The sequence below is a fragment of the Pempheris klunzingeri genome, chromosome 8 (genome assembly GCF_042242105.1).
Source record: "Pempheris klunzingeri isolate RE-2024b chromosome 8, fPemKlu1.hap1, whole genome shotgun sequence".
NCBI classification, from domain to species: Eukaryota; Metazoa; Chordata; class Actinopteri; order Acropomatiformes; family Pempheridae; genus Pempheris; species Pempheris klunzingeri.
Window position 1 is genome coordinate 13575854 of NC_092019.1, and position 27437 is coordinate 13603290.

Genomic DNA, 27437 nt, shown 5'->3' on the forward strand with positions numbered 1-27437 from the left:
ACGTAGGGAGACTAAAACCAGCTTAACTACTTAAACTACTCAGACACATAGAGCACCTCTGCATTTGCTGCCCATCTAAAACACAAATTACCAAACGTGCTTGTGAAACTGATTCTGTAAGTACCATTAAAATTGCGATTAAACTGTTATAAAGACCTTTTAACATGCTTTGTGGCTTTCTAAAGTTATGCTTTCATTTCATGCTAAAGGAGGATTTACGGACTGACTGGTTGATTAATTGATCTGAAGAGCCTGCTATGGCAGTGCTGTAGTCGGGTGCACGTCAGAAGCTTGTGAGATTTGGGAGTCGGATGATAAAGTAAATAGAAATTAGCATGACAAATGCAAGTTACGGTACGTTGTCAGAGAGTCCAACCTTAAAAACCCAGCTCACATGAATGGACTAATTCTAATCTAATAGCTTCCAATACAAATGCCTCTTAAAAGTATATGCCTACACTATATCCATCTTGTAGGCAGCCTGGAGTCAACAATTGTATATATTTCATGTTGGTTTTTTTTCATGGTCGTTCCAGGACTGTGGAAGGTCAGGTGTCAGTGGAGAAATGGACTTCTTGTCAGCATGGATTGTGTCTCCTTCAGCTCTACCCTTTCTGTGTCTCATCTGGGGTAAGAGAATCAAATGTCACCATGGACCTATCATTACAGTAACTATGGCCTTTTCAAGTCCCATCCGTGTTGAGGCCACCCAGCCAAGCAGTGGGAGCCTTTACTTAATTGAATTTTCTCTATAATATAATAGCTACTAAATCACTGTAACAAATTTCTCTGTTAAATTTACAGTCAACTACTGGCAGCTTTAGACACCAGCATCCTACCATTATTTCACGATGTCACTGCCGCAATTTACTTCAGCAGTATATGACGTCACAATTTTTACAGTGTTCTACAGCATAATGTGAGATTTACAGTGTAAATTTTACAGTGTAATCCTGCAGGTAGACCTGCATGTAATAATAAAGTATCTCTAATGTTGCTATAGTAATCTACATTATGGGTTTCTAACTACATGCATTACAGTGCACTACTTATTTTCTTTCGTATTAATATTTGTAAAAACTATTCTAAATTGCGGACACATGATGTAAATATCATATTTCTTAATATCTGTGGTCCACTACCAAGATCTAAACTAACTGCTTTATGTGAACATTTATTAAAAGTCATCATTGTATCACAAATTGTCACTTAACTTGTTAAAAGTATGTATCAAACAATGTGCATGTCAATGTAAACGTGTTAATGACAGCAGCTGGGTATAGGAAGTACATATAGTAAGAGCTTTGCAAGACTCTACTATTTTCTCATTTGACGAAAATAAAACACTATTAAACAGAGAGCTGAATAACATGGCTCATAAAGCCTTCACATTTCCTCTATTCTAATGGACAGAATTGGTATCCAGGTGTCCAGGCTCACAGCTCACTGAGAGAAAAAAGAGAAATGTGAAAGGAAGATAAAGAAATATCTGAAACAATAAGGGACGCCTAACTAACCTCAAGTTGTGCAAAACATTCTCTTCTTTAGGATCAGTTTGCCTGTCTTCTTAGACACTTCATTTCACTGGCTGACCTTCATTCTCCTCTCGACGATTTATCAAAATAAAACGCCTAAAAACAAGCCCAAGATCAAGAAAGGCGATGAGAAATACTTGGCATCTGAGTGATATGTAACATGACTTAACTAGTTGTGAGAGGAGTCGTATTTGCATGAAATTTCAGTTCTAAGCATACCTCCTTGGAATCCAAATTATATTTTAGTGCAATATACCTTTTTAAAGTGAAACATAACTGTCATTTGGAACGGCACATTTACTTGTCACAATGTGAATGGCTGCCAGTGAATTTAGAAAAAAGTAGAAGACAGTCCCCTATGGGTAGATTACAGAAAAACAGTGATAAGCAAAGCTGTATCGAGATAAACGTCCTTTAATCAACCATTGTTCGAAAGATCCCCCATTTTATCAGTTTAAATACAGTTCAGCATTGGCTCCCACTGTTGTTGCAGTTTAAGCTTACAGCAAATCACAGTGAAATGTGACTGACTACCTATGTTTTAGATACTAGTATCAAGTATTGTAAACTTTAGCTTTCAGTAGGTCCACAGTCACTGACTGAAAAGGCTCCTGCCGAGCAGTGGGAGCCTTTACTTAACTGAATTTTCTCTATAATATAATAGCTACTAAATCACTGTAACAAATTTCTCTGTTAAATTTACAGTCAACTACTGGCAGCTTTAGACACCAGCATCCTACCATTATTTCACGATGTCACTGCCGCAATTTACTTCAGCAGTATATGACGTCACAATTTTTACAGTGTTCTACAGCATAATGTGAGATTTACAGTGTAAATTTTACAGTGTAATCCTGCAGGTAGACCTGCATGTAATAATAAAGTATCTCTAATGTTGCTATAGTAATCTACATTATGGGTTTCTAACTACATGCATTACAGTGCACTACTTATTTTCTTTCGTATTAATATTTGTAAAAACTATTCTTAATTGCAGACACATGATGTAAATATCGTATTTCTTAATATCTGTGGTCCACTACCAAGATCTAAACTAACTGCTTTATGTGAACATTTATTAAAAGTCATCATTGTATCACAAATTGTCACTTAACTTGTTAAAAGTATGTGTAGAAGTACGTATCAAACAATGTGCATGTCAATGTAAACGTGTTAATGACAGCAGCTGGGTATAGGAAGTACATAAAGTAAGAGCTTTGCAAGACTCTATTATTTTTTCATTTGACGAAAATAAAACACTATTAAACAGAGAGCTGAATAACATGGCTCATAAAGCCTTCACATTTCCTCTATTCTAATGGACAGAATTGGTATCCAGGTGTCCAGGCTCACAGCTCACTGAGAGAAAAAAGAGAAATGTGAAAGGAAGATAAAGAAATATCTGAAACAATAAGGGACGCCTAACTAACCTCAAGTTGTGCAAAACATTCTCTTCTTTAGGATCAGTTTGCCTGTCTTCTTAGACACTTCATTTCACTGGCTGACCTTCGTTCTCCTCTCGACAATTTATCAAAATAAAGCACCTAAAAACAAGCCCAAGATCAAGAAAGGCGATGAGAAATACTTGGCATCTGAGTGATATGTAACATGACTTAACTAGTTGTGAGAGGAGTCGTATTTGCATGAAATTTCAGTTCTAAGCATACCTCCTTGGAATCCAAATTATATTTTAGTGCAATATACCTTTTTAAAGTGAAACATAACTGTCATTTGGAACGGCACATTTACTTGTCACAATGTGAATGGCTGCCAGTGAATTTAGAAAAAAGTAGAAGACAGTCCCCTATGGGTAGATTACAGAAAAACAGTGATAAGCAAAGCTGTATCTAGATAAACGTCCTTTAATCAACCATTGTTCGAAAGATCCCCCATTTTATCAGTTTAAATACAGTTCAGCATTGGCTCCCACTGTTGTTGCAGTTTAAGCTTACAGCGAATCACAGTGAAATGTGACTGACTACCTATGTTTTAGATACTAGTATCAAGTATTGTAAACTTTAGCTTTCAGTAGGTCCACAGTCACTGACTGAAAAGGCTCCTTACTCACATGCAAAGGTGAAAAAAGATACAACACAAGAGGTGACTTTAATTCTTCTAACAACTACCAAAGAAGAGAAAAAATGCCATCAACTAATGTAGCAAAACATTTAATGTTTACTATTAGTAGGCAGTTATAACATTAGCTTTAGCATACTAAATTTAAGCAACAGAAAGCAGACGTAGAAAAGGGTTTAAAATATTTCATCTTCTCAGGTCTTTTGTGTGTGCCAGATGCTTGAGGATTAAACCAATTTACTGTAAGCAAAATTCATTTTCTCACCATGATATTACTGACCTTTTTGTTTGCCTCCAGAGAGCATGAACAATGACAATATGATGGTTGAATGTGGCTTCTGTCCCTCCATTACTTCTTGGCAAATGAAAATACTGCATAATGCCATCAAATCTTAGCAATGTTGTTTTTCTGGTGCCAAAGAGCATAAAAATGTTTAGTATTTGACTGTAGTTTTGAAGAACAGTACATTACTGTTGAATTTGCCGTATTTCAATGTAAATCCGTTAAACTAACCTGGTAAATCACATTCTTTGCTCTAAATCCTATACTATGAACATCTTGTTTAAGATACCAGGTTTACTGCTCTATAACTTGGCTTATTGTGGCATTTATACTTTTCTTGTGTTACATTTGTTTTTTTCAGCATTTAGGTAAATCACACATCAGCTAGCAAGTCAAGGACTGAACAGGACGAACTATGCACATCATCATTGTTACTTTCCTTTATTGTTATTGCGTAGTCAAATAGGAAACCAGCAGCTGCATCTTTTTCTCTCTTTTTCCCCCTTTTTCTCTCCCAATGAACAGGACCGCAGGTAGAAAAGAACATTTTGTTAACCGATTTATTCATGGTAACAGGGAAACTCAGTCTTAGGGTATTAGTGCTTTATGCAAATAGCTTAATCCGAATACTGCCTAAACTGTATAGCCAATAGGGTTAGCCCAAAGTGACTTTTCAACCAGGGTTGTTGTTTGGCATGATTTACCCCAAGGTTAAATTGTCCAATGTGAGTGGTATGGTGTTGTGCATGTTATCCTTGGCAGTTTTTATACACTCCTGTTTTCACCTCTGGCACTGAGTAATTTATACAGAGTTTATACAGAGCGCCAACGTATTTTCACTTCTTATGTGCATAGTATATGTCTCATCGGTTTCCATGGTGATTACCACAATGACTTCCAGTTCATTGATCTCACTAAACCTAACCTTAAGTCCTGGCAGCATGATCTTAATCAAATATACTGCCACCCTTTGACAGGAGAGGAAGATTTAGCTATAAACAAACATTTGCATCAGCAGACACCTGTAGAAAATACTGGTATGTGACGTGCATGCTGTACCTAAAAAGTTAAAAATTGATAAAGAAGTAAGTTTTGAAAAGCAAATTGCATACATATATAATTGTAGACATCCAGTCTTGAACGAGGAATGGAAATCAATACCTCACAGCAAAGATTTTGACAGGTCATAGCAGGGAAGCACAGGTGTAATTAATAACATTAATTAATGATGGCTGTGTTCCTATTAGGCGTTGCTGTTCCAGCATCTTGGTGTTGTGCTTGTAGACAAATACTGTATACGCTGCCTCCAAATGGAGCTTGTGAGCTCGTGGTTAGGACATTAGGAAGCCACGTATATGATGTGCTTGCCGTTCAAGTGGTTACATCTTGAGAACACCGTTGCTAGGCAATGCTGATGTGGAAGATGAACCAAGGATGGCCAAGGATAAACCAATGGTTATATGTATAATTATAACAATATAAGTGTTGTAACGCACGGCTTTTCCAGTTTGCCGCCATTACTTATAGTTGAAAGCCTTTACTGTCGCTGTCTAGAGGACACAGAGGCTAACAAGCGCGTAACATAACGCTCATGCTGGAAATGTGAGGCCGTTGGTGATATCAATGTTCTCCTCAGACAAATAATTACTGAGAAAAACTACTATAACTAAAATTATAATATATAAACTAAGGCTGTAACGACATCAGATTTTCATCACATGATTATCATCGCCAAACAAATGTGATATTATTGCAATATCAATGCAAAATTTGAAATAATATCGCAGCTATAAGTCAAAATCAACTTAGCTTTCTTTAATGTGCAATTTGTCTGTTTTTTGGCAAATAAAATGCACTCAAAATACAAATGTAGGAAGGGAAAGAGAGTCTGTCATCATAACTGTACAAAAATGTAAAAAAAGAGCAGTGGATAGTGAAAAGGCAGCGAGATGAACTGATCCTCAAGGCCAAACATCTGCCATCAATACAATATCAACTGAAGCAAAATCAACTGTGGGGAGCAAAGGGACAGAGAGGTTGTGTGTGAGACCACGGGCTTGCAACTCACCACTCTGATACTCTGTGATTTATACCCTGGTCTGGGTGAATACTTGATTCTGATTGGCTGATGGGTGTCCATTACCATGTTTCCAACAGTGTGGGTGTCCACCTTCGGGTCATTATTCTCTGAACAACACAGGCTGGAGACTGTAGCACACAAGCTGCAGGAAACTCACTGAGACTTTGTACCACATCATCACTTACTGATTGCCAATAGTTCACACATTGTGACTGTGAGCTCCTAATGGCTGTCTTAAAAAACTGTCCAGTGGAAAATCAACTTGGCATTTAAGCATCATCCCACATTCAACTGGCTGTGTTCAGGAAAATCTTGATTTAATTTGGGGACAGGGGCATGGCTGGTTAGCTAGCTAGTTTTGTCGTAAACACTGTCAAATTATATTTACTATATTTACTAGTTATCATTCTTGAGCAGTGTTATTGGCTTTGACTCTTGCTAGCATAACATTAGCTCCCAGCAAAAGGGATGAGCTGAAGTATCTCCCGTTTCCAAGAACTAAGATTCCTCATATTTACTGTTAATAAATAACAACGTTTTCATTGACCATGATAAAACCTTACAGTCACGCACAACGCTATAAAAAGTTACCTGTATCAGCGCAATCTTCACGTAGCTTCACCGTGTTGAGGTCTTCAGGACGATGGAGGCGTCCACCGGTTGGTGATATCTGTCGGTGTTTCCAGCAAACTGGGGTGTCGACAAACGAACACGGTATTTTTACGGAGTCCAAAAACTTCCAAACTGGCATGCTAACTTTTTTTTTAGCTTAAGGTAGAGTGTCTCGCTGTCGTCCATCATTTCTTTTGCAGGGCAGTAAAGTTAATGGTCACACACAGGTGGTGGTAGCTAGCTAGCTAAGTAGCTTTTTAAGGCTAACTAGCTAGCTAACAATTTACTGTGTCACTATGTCAAGTGTGTGTGTGCGTGTGTGTGTGTGTGTGTGTGTGTGTGGCTTTAGGGGAGGGAGAAAAAACGAAATGAAATGATAAGGATTTGATATGCACTAGATTATTTGCACAAAATTATCACATATGTGTTGTTAACATGACATCAATATTTGTTTGTTTTTTCTTAAAATCATGGTTATCTTCAACACTGGCACTTCCTGACACCCCTAGGTGGTGACCACAGCAAGCATGACCCCATTTAAAGGCACCAAAAGAAGCTGCATTGGCCTCTGGATTGGAGCTTATGTAGCTCAATTCACTGCCATATTAAACTGGGCAAGACTGGTCTGTAAACACATACCAGTAGATAGGGGAGTTTTCTAGATAAGAGGCGCTATAATGGCAAAGCTTCTCTATTCTGTAGAGTAAAAAGGAGTTTATCATATCTAAAGCTTGCTAACATCATCATAAGTTGGCTAAAACTTGAGTGGCAAAACTCCTGAATGCATCATGCAATGAGAAGATTGTGTTATTTATACATTAAAAACTTACATACTTAGTGTTATCACTACATTTTGATGTGGTATTTAGTATTTCTATATCTTACAATAATACAGTTTAGACTAGTTATTTCAGCAGCCACTCAGTTGAGTATTCATTTATGTAAACTGTATGCAAATGTACTACTGTGTTTGGTTGTTTGTATGCATCCTCTGTAATGGCCAATCTTGCCCTTCATATTTGACGTGAGGTGACTGGTTCAGCCTTGATCTGAGAGCTCTGCCTCTCACTCATGTTGTCAGACGCAACAGAGCATGCACTTCACAAACAACTTGGTCATTGCTTCAATGAAGGTCAAGATTCAAACAGCCTAGCGGAATCAGGCTGGCTTCTCTGTGGGGCATTGTTTAAACAAGATTCACGCTTAGATATTAGGCATTAATTGGAGTATGCAGTTAGGCTTGGCTCCTTGAACTGAATTTATTCATAAACCCCTATGTATAATAATGATATAATCCTAGCCCCAGCGTTACTGGCTCACGGGTGGTCTGCTTTAAGGTTACCTTCCTGACTCAAGTGCACTGCACCACAGAATGTCACCTAAGAGCCTGGTTGAAGGATGGCCAACCCCACCTATGACAAACAAGGGGGATTAAAGTGATAATCATTACTCTTCCCAGGAGGAATTAGCTGGTGGGACATCGACATTGAAGAAAAACCGCAGGTGAACGAGGTCTCTGATACCCCGTGCTTTTTTTTCCTCCCAGTACCCTATCTGCATGGCCGAGGGGGATTTAATTCGCAGTAATTACTTTATTGACTCATTTTCAGGGCCGTACCACTGCAGTTTCCCATCAATAAAACATATGCTAGAATGAATAATGTGGCCAGACACAATGGGGTGCCTTCTCAGACAAAAGACCACAACACTGCATCCCTGCGGTGTATGTTTATGTCATGGTCCCTCTACTCCTTTTATTTCCTCCATAACACTCTTTGCACATGCTCACCCGTTGTTCTTCTTCACCTCTTTAGATTAAATCCCATCACATCCCTTTCCTGCTCTACCATTCCACCCCAACTTCTTTCCTCCCTCTCTTTTTATGTCTCCAGGCACGCAGGCGCAGCAGGCCTTCAGGTCTGAGCCCAGGAACCTCACTGTGCGGATGGGAGCCGCAGCTGTGCTGAGGTGTGAGGTGCTGCGGGCCTCAGGGACTGTGCAGTGGGTGAAAGATGGCCTCCTCCTGGGACCTCAGAGAAGCCTGCCAGGCTTTCCACGCTACAGCATGATTGGAAACCCCAAGAGAGGTAAACAGGGATACTCACAGAATAAGGTCTGTGGCCCATTGGGCTTTGATGGACCTATCCAACTTAAATGAATTAACTTGTTTGACAAAAGCATTACTAAAAAGACACCAGAATTTGTCAGCATACATTTCCTCGAATGACGCCTGCAGTTGTGTTGGTTTGGCAAAGAATGAAAAATCTCATAGAAATGATCAACTCATAACATGCACTTGAGCGGAATAAGATAAAATAATAATGGTCAAGGTAAAGATAAGCTACAGCGTGGGCTACAACATGATGTCAGGTGTGGAAAGGGTTAATGAAAGTATTATGTACCAGAGAAAGTAACACAAAAACATTCTATATGTGTTAGATTGATCCTTTCTATTTATTTATCGTCTTGTGACATATAGGTCACATGGTTTTAATTATGGAGTACTCCTGTCAGCTCAGGAGGCATCCAACAGTACAGCTTGATGTTGGCGATTCTAAAAGTAAATGAGATGATGTTGTTGCTATGGTTTCAAAGTGTTGTAATAAAGCAACACAGTCATTAGGAGAACCTTATGGCACACACGCTCTCTATACAGGGAGCATCTGGGACAGAGGAGGTGATGTGATTGTCAACAGCCTCTCACATATCCCACTCACTGTCATTCACATGTAAAGACAACAAAAAAAAATTACGCTAACAGAGTGTCAGCAAATCAGTGAAATGTGGCAGGGAATAAAGTGTGTTGCAGAATCTGCACCACAGTCTATAAAAAGTAATAGCCAATTAGAAGGCAATCCCTAGTAAGAGAAGAGCATCTGTTCCTGATCAGCCCGCAACCAGGCAAGCCGAACTTCACTGTTGTATGGTGTGGGAGACCGCCAGCGACACAAAACACAGAGAGATGCATAGATGTCTATACACACAGTGTCCTTGCTGCTAAATGCTTAGAGATTACATGGAAACAAATGTACAAAATATAAAATATTTTTTGTCAGCTGATTGGCCTATCACAGCAGGTACAGGGTCAGAAGAAGACTACAACAACAACAAAATATGAATACATACAAATGAACATAAGGAAAACAAACACACACAATTTGTCAAACATTCAAACGTACTCTTATGAATAAAAAACCCATCAGTGCAGGTACACTTTATCAGGAAAAGAAACTGCAGACCGATGTATGCAATCACTTTACACTGCACAGAGAGAGCAAAATCATTTATGATGACACTTGACTGCACTTGATACACCACCAGTTTTCACTGATTGACACCATCAGTGATGTTTATTGATGCTTAAAAAAGCCTGAAATCACACATTCGCACACACAGGAGAGGCCAGTGTTGATTTCAACATATACTTACAGTAAACATAGCAGCCTTAGTTTCCCTAAGCTGAAGCAATAATGTAAATGTGCATGGATGTGGGCCTACATTTAGGATTTCATGCATTTGTGCGCAACAATATGCATTGTAAAGACAAACACACAAAAGTACAGATGAAATAGCTTGTTCAAGGCACTAAAGAATGAGGTAAGTTTTTCTTAATTCATTTTCAATGAATGATGCAAAAGGTATAATTCAATTGTAGTACAGGGCATGCAGCCAATCAATCAGGAAAAATCTGATTATGAATGAACACTCATGTCCACATGCAAGTTCACAAGTGTTGCAAAAAGAGGTTGTTGTCGAGTTTAATGAATCTTGGAGGTCTGGACTATGTAACACTGAACAGAGCCAGAAAAGGATTTGATAAAGACCTGGTTCACACCTGTCACATTGTGTGAGTACTTTTACTCCTACTCCAGAAATAATTAGGTTTGTTTGTAGTCCATATTTTGCACTGGATTATTTAGCCTGATTTTCAAATTACAAAAAAGAAATGCAAACGTGAAGAACTATATTGCTTGTGCTCGGCTGACTGAATGATTCAAAAAGTTTGTCTGGACACCAACAACAGTTAGTTTTCTCCTTCCCTTTCCCTTTCTCTTGGGACTGACCCTTCCCAGTTATGTAACAATATGTGTTTCCAACTTTAGGACCAACACACAAATGCAGATTAGGAGAGGGGAAAACATACTCTGCTGCAGATACAATAGATATAGTGCATCCCAAACTTTTGACAGCTCATGCTGAAATAAATACAGAGTAATGGACAAATAAAAAAATCAGGTTGTAGCCATCTGCCATAAATACACTCTCTCTGCAACTTGATTGCACTATTTGTGAGTAACTTCAGGAAAGAGGAATATGATTAATAACTTCAATGTCTCTCTCTCTCTCTCTCTGCACTCAATGATAACTTAGATGTGAAAATTGCTTGTGGTTGGAGTTAATTATCTTGCCAGCTTACTTGACACATGCATTTTTAGGCCTCGGTGGTTGTCAGACCAAAATACTATTTTGCACATGTTAGTAGGCTGTGAGCCAGAGAATCAGGAGCTGGAAAACCAACACTGAACATCATCTAATCCCCACAGGTTATGGCAATGCATCAAACAAATCAAGCCCTGTTGGCATGCCAGACTATCAGAAGAGAGACGCAGAGAGAAGGACTCTGCCTGGCATCAATTAATAGACAGTTTATTCAGTCTGCGTTGTGAATCTGGGATTGGATTTCATTTACCATACTGAAAATTCATTCTGAAACAAAATGTCTCTGCTATGAGTATAGACAACTACTTGCATGTCAGCAGGAGGTTCTCAGCAAGTGAGATGTTTTCATTTTACAGAAATACAAAATAGTCTATTTATAATCTAATCAAACACCCAAATGTCAGCGGTAGAGTATATTACCGTATTATTGAAAATGCCAGACTGTCATTGTACAAATTGCTTTTATTGTTAATTTTCACTTTTCCCAAGTTGAAAATTGCATATAATTCAGAAACTCTGATATCAACACGGAACAAATAAGGCCTGCTGGAGGTACTTATTGATATACATGCAACAACTCTGAACAGAGAGTGTTATATTCAGTGGAATGGAATGGAAAACTAAATGAAACCTCCTCTCTTTGTAATTATTGACATGTTTTTACTGAACACATCCCTATCACAATGTAATGCGTCACAAATGTAATTAATCTCTCACTCTCAATTCCAGGACAGTATCATCTTCAGATTGAAAAGGCCCAACTGGAAGACGAAGCCTCCTATGAATGTCAAGTGGGCCGGTCTGAGAGCAGTCAAGCAATCATTTCCAGGATAGCCTGGGTCAACATGCTAAGTGAGTAAAACCACAGAGTGTGTGAGAGAGGTTGTAGGGGTCAGAGTAATAAAATGATGTATGTGATAAGGTGCCGTGCGCATCCTCAGTACAAAAACTCTTGATCAGTTTTCACCATGTAGAGAGATGTTAAATGTTAAGTTCTATTGATAAAAAGCTTCAATTTGTTTAAAATAAGGCAGTTGCATTTGAAGCATTGCACACTTGAATTTAGCAACTAAATTTAAAATGTCCTTGGTACAGTAGAACCCAGCGGTTTCCTTCAAGCCCAAATCATATTTGAAGCTTGTATGAACCATGAAGAAAGTCACAACTTTTCTAAAGCACTATGCCGTCCTTACATGTTCCAGTAGGTCTATGGCTTTAACCAGCAGCTGCACAATATAAAGTATTAGTAGAGCCTGGATTCCCTGGCAGCCTCAGGGAGATCTGTGTCTCTCCCTTGCACAGGAATAAATTATAACACAAGTGATTGAAAAGTTCCTTCTCAGACATGGGCTGGAATAGATGTAATTGTGCGACTACATTAGACCACCTGTTGTCAGTCTATAACAACCGGTATCTCTCTCTCCCTTTCCCTCTTGCTTGTGGGAGCAAGGCCATATGTGGCAAGGAAAGGACTCTAAAAGAACCTTTCTTCTCCAGGCACAGTTCATTTACTTACATCCCCCTCCCCATTCTCTCCGTTGCACAATTTCTCCCTCTCTCCCTCGCTTTCAGGCTTTCTCTTTGGTGACCATGGAGAGGGGGGTTGCTGTGGCGATTCTAGCAGCCTCACTCTCCTCTGGGAAGAAAGCAGGTTTTTCTGACATCAATGGGTTGGTGGGAGGGATGGCGGGTGGTGTGGGGTAGGAAGAGACATAGACCGCAGACGTCTCTCCTTTGAATGGCTATGTTCTCTTCTACACTGCAGCAGTCTCATGTCCCATAGCAAGCCTACACCTGCAGCCACAGCAGGCTTAACTCCCACATTTATTACCTCTGACATGCCTATTGCATGTGAGCCCACATTCACAAAGTCAACACAATTGCTTTCAGTTTTGTAGAAAAGGTCAAAATGTGTGGGAATTATGTCCATGTTGCATCAGGGATTGCTGGTAGTCGTATTTACCATGACTGAAACCTATTGCTGCCCTGTGTTGCTGACATTGCTCTGATCTGAGTCCTCTCCACAGATCTCAGCTGGTGTTTTTGTTCAGTGTCTCGGGAACACTTTCCAGCTGTTGACTGTTTAAGATGGACAGTTGCAGCTGTACTGTTGCAAAGAGTGAAGCGACACACACTTAAAAAGCACTCTGCAGCCTTGGTCCTAAAGGGTCATTTGTTCCACGCCACCAACTCAACTGATTCAAAATACGTGACTAATCTGGGGCTTTATAATGAGCTGATGAATTCAATCTCCTGTTAGTGCTGGACTGGGACTGGAAACTGTGCATCCTTTTGAAGAGCACTGTCTCTGATGAGTCCCCCACGGACTTCTCCATCACTGAACTACAGCTCCCAAGGCCCCACACCCCTGGCCAGTCAACCATGGCCATATCCCATCAAGCCCTGCATCAAATCAAAACACTATAAACTCTTTATGAGGAGATACAGTGGGGGAGATGGGAGGAATGTGAAAACAAAACAGAGATTGCTGGTCAAATAATTGGATTCTCTGGTCAACGAGAGTGCTATCATTACTGGCTAATTCAAGATGGATCACCAGAGGCAGTGAATGGCGTGGATGGAGGCAAAAATGTCAATAAATCCCATCCATGGGCTTACAAAGAGATGTTTTCAAGACATTTCCATTGGTGCAACATAACTCCTGTGTGTTTTTACCTTCCTGTGGAGCTTAGATAGGGGATTACTGCAATAGGCAGATCAAGTGGCAGTGAGTAATCCACGACAATAACAACCTCTACCCCCTCCGCTGAAACCCCCTCCTCTGCTAAAACTTACCCCGCACTGTGCCCGTCACATACCTGACACATCCTGTGTCTCGGTTTATACCATTAGCCTTAGCATTTAATCCTATTAATGAACAACTCTCTCCCTCACCGCATTGCATGCCTGTACAGATGCCTCCTGCAAATGTTCAAAACAGTTATTTGATGTGTTCTGGTTTTAGACTGTGTTACTCATTCAGTTGCCATAGTTGGGTCTTACAGAGATATATGTGTGTCTTTATGTGTGTATGAGTGTGCCCATGTGTGTAAGCTTATTATCAGTGTTGGTTGGAGGTTAGAGGACATTTTAGGAACCAAGGCTATGGTGAGGTTTTGCAGTAGCTAATGAGTTTAGCACTTGAAGAGTATATAATGAGCCTTCATTTTATGATTCCCTGTTATGAATAATGGAACAACTTATAAATGGGGGCACAAGCAACGTAGAGCATGGTGACTTTATTCATCTTCGTTCACGAAAAGTTCTGACAGTTGCCCAAGATATAACCCCATCAGAGGACGATGTGTTACACACTGGTGTGACGGTGTGCATATTACAGTGCCAGAATGATGTTACAGTGTCAGGATCTTTACAACTAGCAAAGGAGACTCTGCTAAATTGTAAAATGAGACATTATAGGGAAAACTGAAATATTCTGTGCTTTGTCTTTTCTTTGCTTAACCTTTTTATTCATCCTACCTATAAAGAAGATTTAGCACTGAGTTTGTTCAGGCCTTGCATAGTTGTGAAATATTTAGTGGTAATGGTCATGGATGCAGACAAATAGGAATTTCATTTTTATGTAATGGACAAAAACAAAACTGAGACAGACAGTAGCAGTGGGTCAGGAAGGACTGGAGCGGCGGTGGGTGGGGGGCGATGGGGGTGCTGCTCCATTTCCCCACTAGAACAGAGGAGACACAGACGTGAAGGGGGAGATGGAGAGGAAGGAAAAGCTGAAAAAAGAGTACTATTTCAGAGGCTTTTATTGCCAGAGATCACACACCTGAGACCAACAATGTGTGTGTGAATAAGTGAATGTGTGTGTTTTTATGCACATTTGAGTAAAAAAAAAAAATATCCTTGTGCATGTACACGTGCATAGGTGTGTGGTTTTAGCCAAGTTTTGTCTTCCACAGATAAAACCAATGAGTTGAGTCTGATCCTCTGCTCTCCATTATTTTCTTAATTTAGCATAATATACTTTTTAGAGACTGTTTTATCCTCTGGGCCCTCTCCAATATGTGCCGTAGAATCAGCCCGGTATCACATGTTAGACTGTGCACACACTGGCGCCTGTTTTTAGAGCAAAGGGAGATGAATGTAGCTTGTCTACACATTCACTCACACACTTAGTGTGTTTGCGCGTGCAAATCTGCATGCACCGTAGACTTGAGTTTATCTTTGGGTGTTTGTGTGCAAAGGAGAAAAGAGAGGGTGTGCGTCTGTATGTGAATGAGAGAGAAAGATAGGTGGAAAGAGCTGCTTATGCATATTGATGTGTGTCTGCTAATCTGCTTCTTATCTGCCTTATCCATCCATCCGTCTGTATTTGTCTAATGAATCGAATTTTGCGGCTCACTGTTTCTCGTCTGAACGGCAGGAGCAAGTCTTTGCATGTCTGTCTATATTTGTGTTCATATATGTACCTTAATAAGAGAGATAGGGATAGAAAGCAGAGAGAAACACAGAGAGATAGGGAGACAAAAAGGAAAAAGCCAACAGGCAAGTAGACAAAGAAGGGGCAGAAAGAGTTAATTAAGAGAACATCTTGTTTGCTGTCTGTTCTTTGCTCTGAGTGCATGTCTAGTAAATTGAATAGAATGTGTGTTTTGTTGTTGTCCACATGCGCTATCCCATTTGTACAAATGTGTGCGCGTCTAAGTTCATCCTGACTGGGCTGATTGTGTCACATGGTTTGCAGATGTGATGGATGGTGGGCTGTAATTCCTAGTCCAAGCTGGAACACACCTTCCCCCACACTTCTGCAGTTTAACTGCAGTGGTCAAGAGGATAGTGTGGGGAGAAGGGGGGTGGGCTCGTGCTGCTAGAGAGGGATGATGGAGTGAATGAGAGATAAGAGGAATGAGCCAGGATGAGCGAGCGAGGAAAAAATTAGATACCTGCCTGCCTCATTTTCGAACATATCATTATTCTTATTTTAAGATTTGTTAGGCTGCCAGGCGCTCCTTGAGCACAACAAGTGGTGCGCCTATGTGAATCATGCGGGCCTGAGTAGATTGAGAGTGCAGGAGCTGTCAATAGATGCATGGCCCAGTCATCTTCTCAGGGAAGAGGGGGGGAAAAACAAACAAATGCATCTCATTATTGCAGCACGCGCCTCTGCAGTGCTCTGGGTAACCCATCACAGTCCACACAGATTCAATTGCTTCTTTTAAATCAGTTTGAGGCTGCAGCCACATCTCATCTGTCTCAATAGCAGACTAGAGCCAATGGGTGACTCTGCACACAGCAACAGCTCCTCCTAGTGGCCAGGGATTGATTGTATGTGCCAAAAAGATGGAGAGGAGCTGAATGGCTGGCTGGTTTGGTTGCTTGTGGTCCAGCTGTTTACCCACACATTAGCAGCAGATTTATCTCAGAATTCAGCAGCAGCCATCTTCCTGCTCCTGCTCTCCACTGCAGCCAGACTTACTCTCACTTCTCATTCGTGCCATATCTTTTTTCTTCTCTGCCAGAGTCTTTCATGTCTCTCACACGCACATGTATCCACCCTGTATTTTCCAACTCCCCATTCTGTCTCTGAACTCAAGCAGCCTTTTGCACTTGATCTTTGATGAAAGAAAAACAACCTTAACAGTAGCCATAGTTTCTAATTTTACAGACTCACTAAAGCTGACACAATAAACTATCAGGTTTCTGCTGTGCGTGCATGATTGAGCCGATAGTCTTGGTAAAGAGTGGCTCATAGATCAGCAGAAATCTCTTTGATGATTAGTTGGTGACAGATTTCTCAATTTACTGCCAAACAATTTTCGGTCCCTTGTGTTAAAAGCTGTGTTTTTTTCAGGAATTCCTATTTATGGTCAGATAAAGGGATTGTAGAGTAGAACAGTGGAGAAAAGAAGACTGCTTTGATCAGCCCAGAAAGCACATATTTAGCTTGGGGGTGATCTGAGAAGAGAAGTGTTTGGTGTTTGCTATGATAGATTAGCAGTGGATCAGTTTCATCACTATTTCATCTCTATATTCTCTTCTTGTCCACAATTTGTATTCTAACTCAAGAGAGCATCAAATCTTGCTGTTGTAAATCACTCAAAAAGCTGACAGCATGACACTTCGGTCAGTCCCAAATGTAACAAGTACCTATTATCATATCATTTCATAAGCGAATATCCATCTGTGACGGCACCTGCTTCCACTAACCCAAAATTAGTGTGATAAATATTTACTGACGTGATGGGTATGACACTTGAGCTGTTGTTAATCTCATTCAGTTCCTCCTTCCAAGCCTTACTTTGAGATGGACATGGCAACACCTTGGGTGGCAGGGAAGAAGTACACCGTCACCTGTATTGCCCCTGACGCAAAGCCTGTGGCTGAAATCACACTTTATAAAGGTGAGTCACCCTTTCGGCAGCACTAAATGCGACAGGGATGGTCAGGCTGACAGGTTAGAACAAAGGGCAACACCCTTTCCCATATTGTACATTCTGGGATCTCCATAGGTCTTAACCCGAATATTCAAAAATAAAAACAAATTGAGAAAAAAGTTCTTATTTCAGACAGTCTTTGACAGAGATGAAAAGAACAAACTCTTTGTGTGAAAATAGCCTGAACATTAGAATTTCCATCACTAATTCCTGGTTGTTTACAAAAAGAACTGCAATTTTTTTTCATTGTTTGTTTTTTGCTTTTGCTCCCCCGTCACAGGTATTATAGTGTATATTGCAGAAATAGAGAGGAGAGAGTTGTGCTATTGTTTTCTCATGGTATGAATTTGTCTACAGGGTTGTGCTGTAGGCCAAAGATGCACTGTGTATTTTCTCCTTTTTTCTTGTCAAAATGTTCAAATGTTCTTCATCACCTTCAATAAAATGAAAATTTGTTTTGTTGATATTGTTATTTTTAACACTAAATTGATTTTATTTTAGGTTGACAGGTTGAGACAGTGGTATATAATGTGGCTATACCACACACAGACACAGTGCATACACAGAGATACACATATTTATTGTTTTCCAGTATTTACTGTTCCATACCAGAATAACACTGATGTTTCTTTTGCTCATGAACAAATTTACACAGAGTATTCTCCCTTTTTTGTGTGCCTTCCCCCCATTGTGTCTTTTAGATGGAGTCGAGCTGACAGGTGCAGAGTCTTTCACCATGTCTGGCTCAAAGGATAAGCTCCTGAACATGCATGCTGAAGTAACGTATGTGTTCGCCCGCCTGCCAGACTCATTTCCCTCACCAACCTGCTCAATCTCTCCAAGTCTGTCTTTGTTTCTTGTTTCCCTTGTTTTTACCCGGTTCTTATTTTCTCCTTCTGTCTTAGTGAGTACAATGAATTTCTGCACACAGCGAACTGTTACTTGGCACTGTGCGATTGAATTAGCCTCTGTCAAATGCACAAAATTACATTCCGGCAGCGAGACACATCCGATCCTCGCTGGTTCGCCAGGTGCCTATACATTAAACAGGGCCATAGATTACTTTAATCCTGCTTGTCTCCTCTGTGTCAAAGATAATAACCTCTTGTCATATCCTGAGATAACATTGGTGCTGAGGAGCTGCAACGTTGTTCAGCTCTATTGCAGAACAGCCAAGGTCTTAAGCAATATTGATGCTTCTTCCACATACTCACACTGAGCGTACGCAGCACTGGGCCATGTGCGATTGTTACGCTTGACATTGTACTGTAATTTGATATACAAGACATAAACTGAAAGAGTAAACTAGGATCACAATGAATCCACTGTATTGCAGAGACGAGCAGATCTTTCAATGTACATCACAAAGCGTATTTTTGAATGTATTGACACACGACTCTTACAAGTGGTGAGACACAGGTGGAAAGTAACCACTGTAAGTACATTTACTCAAGTACTGTGCTTAAGTACCAATTTGAGGCACTTGTACATCACATGAGAATTTCCTTTTTTTGCCAAACACTTATACTCCACTGTATTTCAGAGGCAAATATTGGACTTTTTACTTCACCAGATTTATCTGACAGCTATAGTTACTGAGTTTTAACAGTTCCACCAAAGAGACCTTTTCCGCCTAAACTCCCATGGTTTGATTTAAATAACTGTTCAAATTACAAAAAGCAGAAAAAGTGAGAAAAAAGTCAAGAAAATAATAATAATGACAACAGTGGACATTTTAAGTACATTTCACTGATAATACTTCTGGACTTTAATTTAAATACGATTTTGACTGTAGGACTTTTACCACTACTGATGTCCTAACATATTGGTACTTTTAGTCAAGTAAAGGATCTGACAACGATGTAATGTTTTGAGCTTTAGTACATTGTATGGCTCTTTCATTCTTCTCATTTCTTCTGTCTTTCTGTTCCCTCTCAAAGGGTCACTGCACTGAGCTCTGACAACGGGAGGCAGCTGACATGTCATGCCAAGAACCCCGCCCTTTTCCGGCCTGTGGAGACCACAATGACCATGAGCGTGTACTGTGAGTCTCTCAACTTGTCTATAAACTGACAGTCAACACCCCCTCTGTTTAAAAAAAAAAAAAAAAAGCACACTCACGTACAAACACACTCAACCACACAAGAACCCAACCTTGGAGAGGCCCAAGGGTATCCGGCCTTGTGCACTCAGTCTGTGTTAGTGGTCCAAGGAGAAACATTCAACCTGAAGGCAAACTCACACCTACTTCAAGACAACATGACTGTGACTGCCTCCAGGTCTGGAAGCCGACTGAGACTGATACGACCAAAGCAGGAGGTCTATGCTGTTTTCTTACTGTAAAACCATGTAATACTGTCCGCAGTGGCGACTAGCAGCGTTAAACCATACACCAACACTGCAATTAAACTCGAATTAGTTTAGTTTAGATTTACTGTTTTATTCATCGTTCTTAAAATGATGTGCACCCATAGTCTTATTTCCCCAATGTTAACCAAAACACACAAACCAATTATTAGACAAACCGAGATGGATTATATCAGCAAAGCTTCAAGTGCTGAATTTTTTAACAGTATTATAATAACTAATATGGGAGGCTAAGGCCACCATATTTAATAATGATGAATCCCAGAAAACTAACCCAACAACTTTTGTGCTCATCAGCTCAAATTAAATTTAGAATCCACTGAGGCAGGAAGGGAGGCATCTTCTGTTACTTTTTCTTTCATGTTATTATCACAAACCGCGTGACATTATATAATAAAATTGTTACTGCGGCACACAAAGGTGAGTTGACACACTTGCTGTCTTTGGTTGCATTGCATGTTTCTTTTTCCTCTTATGTGGCAAGGCAACAAAGAAAGCCATTGTTGTTTAATACACAAACAGTGTGACACCACAGCTACTGTTTACTACAGTAGGTTTAGTATTTTCTACTCTGTTGATCAGGTGAAGTAATTGATTGTTTAGGCCTGAGAGTCTACCCACCTGCTTCTCCCAGGCCTAAATCATGTTGTTGATTAAAGTGGAGCAGGGCTACTGACACCTTAAGCAGCAAGCTATCTACAGGCTGACTAGACACCTTAATGTTGTCTCTACCTATCCTCTTCCACATTAGAAGCCGCTGCTGTTGGTTTAACAATCACCAATAACTGTGAGCACTCCCCCCTTCCTCTCTATCCCTCTGCTCTGTATTAAACAACATGGGCTCTCTGCTAAGTGCTAATGTTGCAGAACTTGGGACCACCGCTGCAGTCTTACTCAGCACGCCAGCCCATCAAAGCCAGCACGGTGGCCATTTTCAGCCAGCCAGATTGTTAGCAAGGTGGCAATTTGTCACACTGGGTCCAGGGTCTGCAGCCTGCTCTCTGAAACTGATTGCAGCAATAACAAAGGCCCGTCCTCCTCTATTTACTGCATGTATTTTATTCAAGGAGGCTGTAATTTATTCATATTTCATGTTCCCTTATTACTGTTTGAACATCTGTTATTTTGCTTTATGGACTGGATCCAGCTCACTGCTCCCTTAATACTTAATGCTTTCATCAGATCTGGACCTCTTATCCCACAGTCATGTTGAATGTGTCCAATTTATTGTCCCTGTCTCAACAAATAGGAATGCTCCCTGCTCAATTGCAAAGAGTGTTCTCATCGCAGTGCAGTTTCTTTTTTATGTTATCCTCTTGATGGTCACTCCATCCCCGTTTCCCTGAGTTACTATATCCCATTTCTTTCTTCAGCTTTTTCTCTTCAGTTTTCTATCACCCTGTATGCCATTCCCCTTTATCAAGTCAATTTTTATTTTTGTCTTTCGATTCTGGGCAGTCCCACCTCAGCCTCCAGTTATTGTTGGTCTGGAGAGAGAGGAAGTGAAAGCAGGGACAATGCTCGTGTTGGAGTGTGTGTCTCGTGGTGGAAACCCCCTAGCCAATCTCCACTGGACAAAGGTAAATCTTCTGCACCATCTCTTAAGGAGGCTTTGTAACATACTGTCACAGAGGCAAAATTAGTTATTTTAGTTTAAGAGCTTGGAGGGTAAGTATCCCACTGTAAGTATCTTCAGTACTTAACTGACTGATATTTAAACATATTCTTGATTTAATTTCCCATGCTCATCTGTGAGTCAGAATGGAGAAGTTGTGTCCACGATTTGGGAAGATGACATTGTGGTGCAGAAGTCCAGCAGTATCCTCAACCTGAAGATCACCCCTGTGGACAACCAGGCAGTGCTGTGCTGTGAGAGCGTTAATCTGGTGTCACTATCACCTCTGTCTGTCTGCTGCAAAATCACTGTGCTCTGTGAGTGAAAATAATGCTTAATATAGTGCACAGCACTGGAACACACACACACACTTACCCACACAAAGCCCTGGCAGGAATCGTAGCAATGGATTATTAAGGATATGGACATGAGGCAGAGGAATATAATAAGAGTCTTACCTCCAAAACCAATTCTTTTGCTGTCCCAGCATAAATTCGAATGCTAATATCATTAATGAAACTAATGGTTATTATGGCTGGAGCCCATATTTCCAACTGCCTCCAGATTAGTATCACTGCATGCTCTTTCATAGCTGTTACACTAATTCAGCTGAATTGCTTCAATGCACAATCCTGAGGCAGTAAAGCCTACACTTTGTGCGGCAGTAACGCCCATGGTTAATAGATTATACTTTTCTCTCTGAATATAAAATGTTTGTTTCAGCAACAATAAAACAAATACAGAATTAATATTCAGCAGCCTTGGTGCATTGATTCTAACAATAGCCTGATTTCCACTACAGAGCCAGACAATGTAAGTCAGAGCTTTAAATGCCACGTGATTGATGCATCTATTTTATGTAAATATGCTTTAAATTAGAATCGGTCTTATGCTTGTGCTATGTAAAGGTGGCTGGCACCGTAGTGCCCCTCCTTTTCTCACCAAGCCCCCAACAGGCCCTGGTGTCATGCCTCCAGTCATCCATTTGGGGATGTTGAAAATGAGCTGCTGACTACCTGACTGCGCTCCAGGCACTGGCAGAAGCTGGAGGGCACAGAATATGTCTCACTGGTATAATATGAAAATGGCTCTTTTACCTTACGGCACCAGTGTAATTTCAACAGTCTTTTTATGTGGCATGCACAAATGCATTCCATCCTGTGTCTCATGTGGGACAGACACAAATACGTATAAGATTTACATACATGACCCCTCCTTTCTCATGTCTGCCAACTCAGTCCCCAGCCTTTGCATTCCCCCAAAGGCTTTATGCAGCAGCATCACTTAGCCTGCAGCTATTGTATCCTGTTTCCCCCTGTGGTTAAAACGAAGCAGACTTTAGAAACCACATTGAAAACCTCCTGAGAAAACAAGTTGCCACTCAAAGTGATTTTCCTTTTCGCCCTTGATACAGCTCTATGTTTCACATCCAAAAATAGTTGCGCTGCAACTGTGATCAGAATAGGGAGCTGTTGAATGTACTGTTCAGATGGTGATATTTTTACTGACTTGCCTTTGTGCTGTATGTCTGCCTATGTATGTGTGCATGTACATCAGTTGAGCCTTCAGAGGTGACCCTTTTGGGTTCTAACACGGTCATTGAGGGACAGGACTTGAATCTGATCTGCTCCACCACCTCCAGTAATCCCCCTGTCCAGATTCGCTGGTGGCTGGGCTACAAGGAGCTCAACGCCACCGCTGTCACTATGGAAGAGGTGAGACTGCACACCACATAATTAGCAGAAATCTGAAATCTATCTTTCTAAGCAGGTAGACAAGAACAGTGTTGGTAAGAGATAGTAAACACAATGAGTTACAACTGGTGATCATGCTGGTCAGTCAAGAGAATACTGAAAAAGGCTTCTTTTTTGTGAACACAAGGCAAAAGGCATTAAAGATAAAGTGCCTTGCCCTTCAGTCAAGCTTGCCTTTAGGGTACCAACAAAATACTTTTAAAATGCCTCTCATTGAATTAAAAGAATCCTCAAAATGAAATGTGACCTCATGTGAACCTTTATAGATAAAAGAAAATGGTGTGACCATGAGCAGCTTCTGAGTAGGTCTGCCGGGTCTGCTTTACAAATGAATCAGCAGCCGATTCCAAAAAGAGTATTCTGCTGCTCCTCTCCTCTTTTGTGTATGTTAATAAGATCAAAGTGAATAAAAGTTGACACAGAAGATGAGCATTATTAAACAAGCTCTTTATTCATCTGGCAGCAGCATTTTCATTTGATCTTACACAAGGCACTCAGTGTGCTGTGCGTGAGCTTTAATGCATCTGAAACAGTGTGAGGTTAATGACTGACGCTCTCGTCCAGTGTCTTTGTTAGTCTTTCTGACTGTGGCTTTTACAGTAATCACCACAATAATAGCTTTAATAGCCAAATGTACTGCATAGGCATGACCACTATCAGGCAGGTGCAGAATGACGCTCTGCTCAATTTATAACAGTGTGCAAAGCAGGAGACTCAGATGAATATGCTTATTTATCACAGACCATGCACAACATTAGTTATTACAGCAGCTAATTTGCCATCTGTATTCACCAAGACAACCCAGTGTGGGTTATTTTTCTCTGATTCTTTTCTCTCTCTCTCTCTCTCTCTCTCTCTCTCCTACGACTGAGAATGTCAGAGACCAGGGCTGTCTGTCCCCTGACTGAACTGTCATGTGTGCTTTCTGTCTATAGGGAGACAATGGTGGGATGACAACCATGTCCAACATGACCCACCGGGTCTCCCAAGAGGAGAATGGGCTGCAACTCACCTGTGAGGCTTTCAACAAGGGCACACGCTTCTCCAAGACCAAGATCACCAAACTCAGTGTCTATTGTGAGTCAAAGTCAGGTTTCTTGAAACTGTTGCATTTTCAGTAGATACGACATCTGCATTAAAAAATCACCAAGGAGAATGAAAATGGGATTTGGTACCATTTCTACATCTTATCAAAAACACATCCATCATGGTTTGTGTGTGTGTGTGTGTGTGTGTGTGTGTGTGTGTGTGTGTGTGGTAATTGTAATTTCTCTGAACGTCAAGAAACGCAAAAAGGCAAACATAGCTCTTAATAAATATAATTACTGACACAGAATGAGCAACTATTTTTAGGGCCTGCTTTGTCATATTTGTGACAGAAGAAATGTATATTCTGAAAATATTCTGAATCACTTGTATTGACTTGACTCTTATCAGAGGCAAGTGATGGTCTCTAAATGCAGCATTGACAACTGGTCTGCTAAACATTTATGGTTACCAAAATTATTTAAAACAATAACAACTAAATTTAAAATATTGTACAAATTTTCCAAACTCTTCTTTTTCCTTTTACAACAGACCCACCTCAAAAGGTTTGGCTCGATACTCCTCCTCAAGATGCCCCCCTTCATTCGGGGACTAAAGTCAGTCTCGTCTGCTTCTCCACTGGAGGGAATCCCACTGGGACTCTGACCTGGTTCAAGGTGAGTGTGTACTATATGTCTGTCTTTATTTGTGTGTCATACTGTATATCTAGAATACATTCACTTTTCTGTGTATTATCCTACCTTCCTGCTTTAGAATGGAAAGACTGTGACCAATGCACTGAAGCAGACGTCCTTTGATCAGGGTGTTGCTCGGGAACTGGTCCTGGTCCTGACAGCAAGTGACAACATGGCTACCTACAGCTGTGATGCCACAAATGAGGCAAAGAAGACAATCTCTGCGCACACAAAGCTCATGGTTCACTGTGAGTTAGCGTGGAGCTGTAACACATAAGCACCGCCTGAACTTCAGTCTGTCTCAGCTGACAGAAAAGCTCAACATCAGATTTGTAGTTTATAGTTTATAGTAAATATAATCAGAATCAGAATCAGCTTTATTTGCCAAGTATGTGAACACATACAAGGAATCTGACTATGTTTTTTCAGTTTCTCTTGTATACGTACACATACGTAGACAAAAAGTCTGATTATGATTATGACAATGTAAATTTGTGAGTATGAATATATATATGGGGGGAAATAGGTGGAAAAAACTATGACAAAGAGTGTGAAAAGACAATGAAACCCAATCACATGAATTTTCAGCTCCATCTTTTATACTATTCATCTTGATTTTGTTGGTAGGTTAAAATTGTGTTCTTGTTTATTCAATGGTCCTCCAGTTCCAGCAGTAAGTGTCAAGATCACAACTACACAGGAGGAATTACGTCGGGGCCAGATGCTGACTCTGGAGTGCCAGGCTGGAAGCAGTAACCCCAAGGCCAACATCTCCTGGAGCTTGGGCGCACTTAGGTTTGGCAAGGCAGTGGGTGGAAAGACCTATAGCAGATAGTAACACAAGTTGATAGGGGCATTTTCTTGCAAGATTATATTGCTAATTCAGTGTCAGAATGAGTCTGAATGACCGATGTTTATCCCGTTAAATGTGGCAATATGCATGATTGTTGTGTGAGGTTGAATTCTCCTGTTGATTGGATTTGCTGGATGGGATTTGTGTCCTAGGTTCCAGGGAGTGGAGCAGCCACCTAGGAAGGCTCAGTTTGGTGGTATGTCAGTGTGCAGTTTTCTGTCCCTGAATCTGAGTTCACAGCATCACAAGCAGAGGGTCATTTGCCAGGCCTACAGTCCTGAGCTCGCTGAGGGTGCCAACACATTCTTCAAACTCAATGTGCTTTGTAAGTAAATTGTAAATTGTAAATGTCTTTCTTCCTTGGTTTGTTGGTTTTTACCTTCTTTTGTCTTGGCCAGTGACCAAATTTTGGTTTGCATAAATTGTAAATGATGCATAATGATGATCTATGATGCGGATGTAAGCTTCTTTAGTGCTGTACTTTTGCACAGAGAATATCAGCATATAGTATGTGTGTGTTTGTGTGTGTTTATGTGTGTGCGTGCGGGTGAGTGTGTGTGTGTGTGTGTGTGTGTGTGTGTGCGCGCGCGTGCGTGCATGTGTTTGTGTGTGTGCGTACTTGCGTGTGTGTGCGTGTTTTTTTTGTTAACTGGAAACCTTTGTTGTGATTTGTGGGTCTGTTGAGCTCTGCGGCAGTGTGTCCTAATTGTGCATTTGCTTTGCAGCATGGCCATGTTTGTCTTTGATGCCATTTCACAGGCAGCAGCCAGCCACTGCTTCAAAGCTTGGTACTGTGTATGAGCATGAAGGAATGTCACTGTCTGTTTGTGCAGAGCTGCAGTTGGACAACAGTACTGTCACTCGTCGTTTTAATGCCTGTCCCTCTCCCTCCTCCTCCCGCTTTGCCTTTCTCCCCCATCGTCTAAGTATGTGAAGGTGGTTAGATCTGGAATTATTGGTGGGATGTTGACTTTTTACTGGTTTGACTCTCATTAGTGTCTCTTACAGCTTTCATGCACAACACGTTTTGTGTGTCTTTGTGTTCTCTCTCACTGGTTCTTGTCAGTTTTGTGGGCCTGAGTTTGTATTTGTGCCACTGCTCATGTATTTTTGGTTTAAATCCAACTTACTGTATCTGTATTTGAGTGCCGTTTCTCTGCTAGACCCACCAGAGTTCAGCTCAGAACAGCCAACGCACATCCAGGTGGTGGAAGATGACATGGCAACCATCCCACTGCTGGTCTCAGCTAACCCAGAGGAGGTCTCCTGCATTTGGCTGCACCGCAGGGAGAAGCTGGTCAAAGGTGATCCAGGGCTGTGTGATGGCTCTATAAACCAGGTCCTAGTTGAGCTGAGCCAGCAAGTAAGCACTCAGCTCTGCCATTCAGGGTCTGAATAAAACATGGCAGGTTAGCCAGCATGGGACACTGCCAAATGTGATTCTCATTATGGCTCTAATGTATGCAGTCTAAATGAGGATTGCTGTCTCCCTGAATACAACACAACGGTTCTAAACCTGGCTTCTCCTCCAGGCCGGTGTCATCAGGGCCCTGCTGCACCCACTCTCTTTCTCTGTTAACTCTGTTAGCTCTATCATACACAGCCCCCTCTCCATAAAACGACTGTATCCTGACTGTGGAAACCAAACTATTACATTTTGAGTGCTGTGGTACAGGTGGTGTCTCTCACGCAGCCCATTGTTGGCT

The 27437-nt window shown here is 40.8% G+C and overlaps 1 protein-coding gene across 1 annotated transcript in view; it reads left to right on the forward strand.

Annotated features, from left to right (window-relative positions):
• The first annotated feature begins 566 nt into the window (after positions 1-566).
• The window catches only part of nphs1 (NPHS1 adhesion molecule, nephrin), a 36914-nt gene continuing 10043 nt past the window's right edge, over positions 567-27437 (forward strand). Inside the window, exons 1-15 of the mRNA XM_070835858.1 lie at positions 567-630; positions 8479-8673; positions 11756-11878; positions 17266-17388; positions 18123-18204; positions 19362-19465; positions 21247-21368; positions 21549-21720; positions 22961-23118; positions 24093-24234; positions 24736-24860; positions 24958-25126; positions 25544-25673; positions 25884-26056; positions 26895-27035. Of these exons, the coding sequence (XP_070691959.1) occupies positions 567-630; positions 8479-8673; positions 11756-11878; positions 17266-17388; positions 18123-18204; positions 19362-19465; positions 21247-21368; positions 21549-21720; positions 22961-23118; positions 24093-24234; positions 24736-24860; positions 24958-25126; positions 25544-25673; positions 25884-26056; positions 26895-27035 (2023 nt within the window). The remainder of the gene's footprint in view (positions 631-8478; positions 8674-11755; positions 11879-17265; positions 17389-18122; positions 18205-19361; positions 19466-21246; positions 21369-21548; positions 21721-22960; positions 23119-24092; positions 24235-24735; positions 24861-24957; positions 25127-25543; positions 25674-25883; positions 26057-26894; positions 27036-27437) is intronic.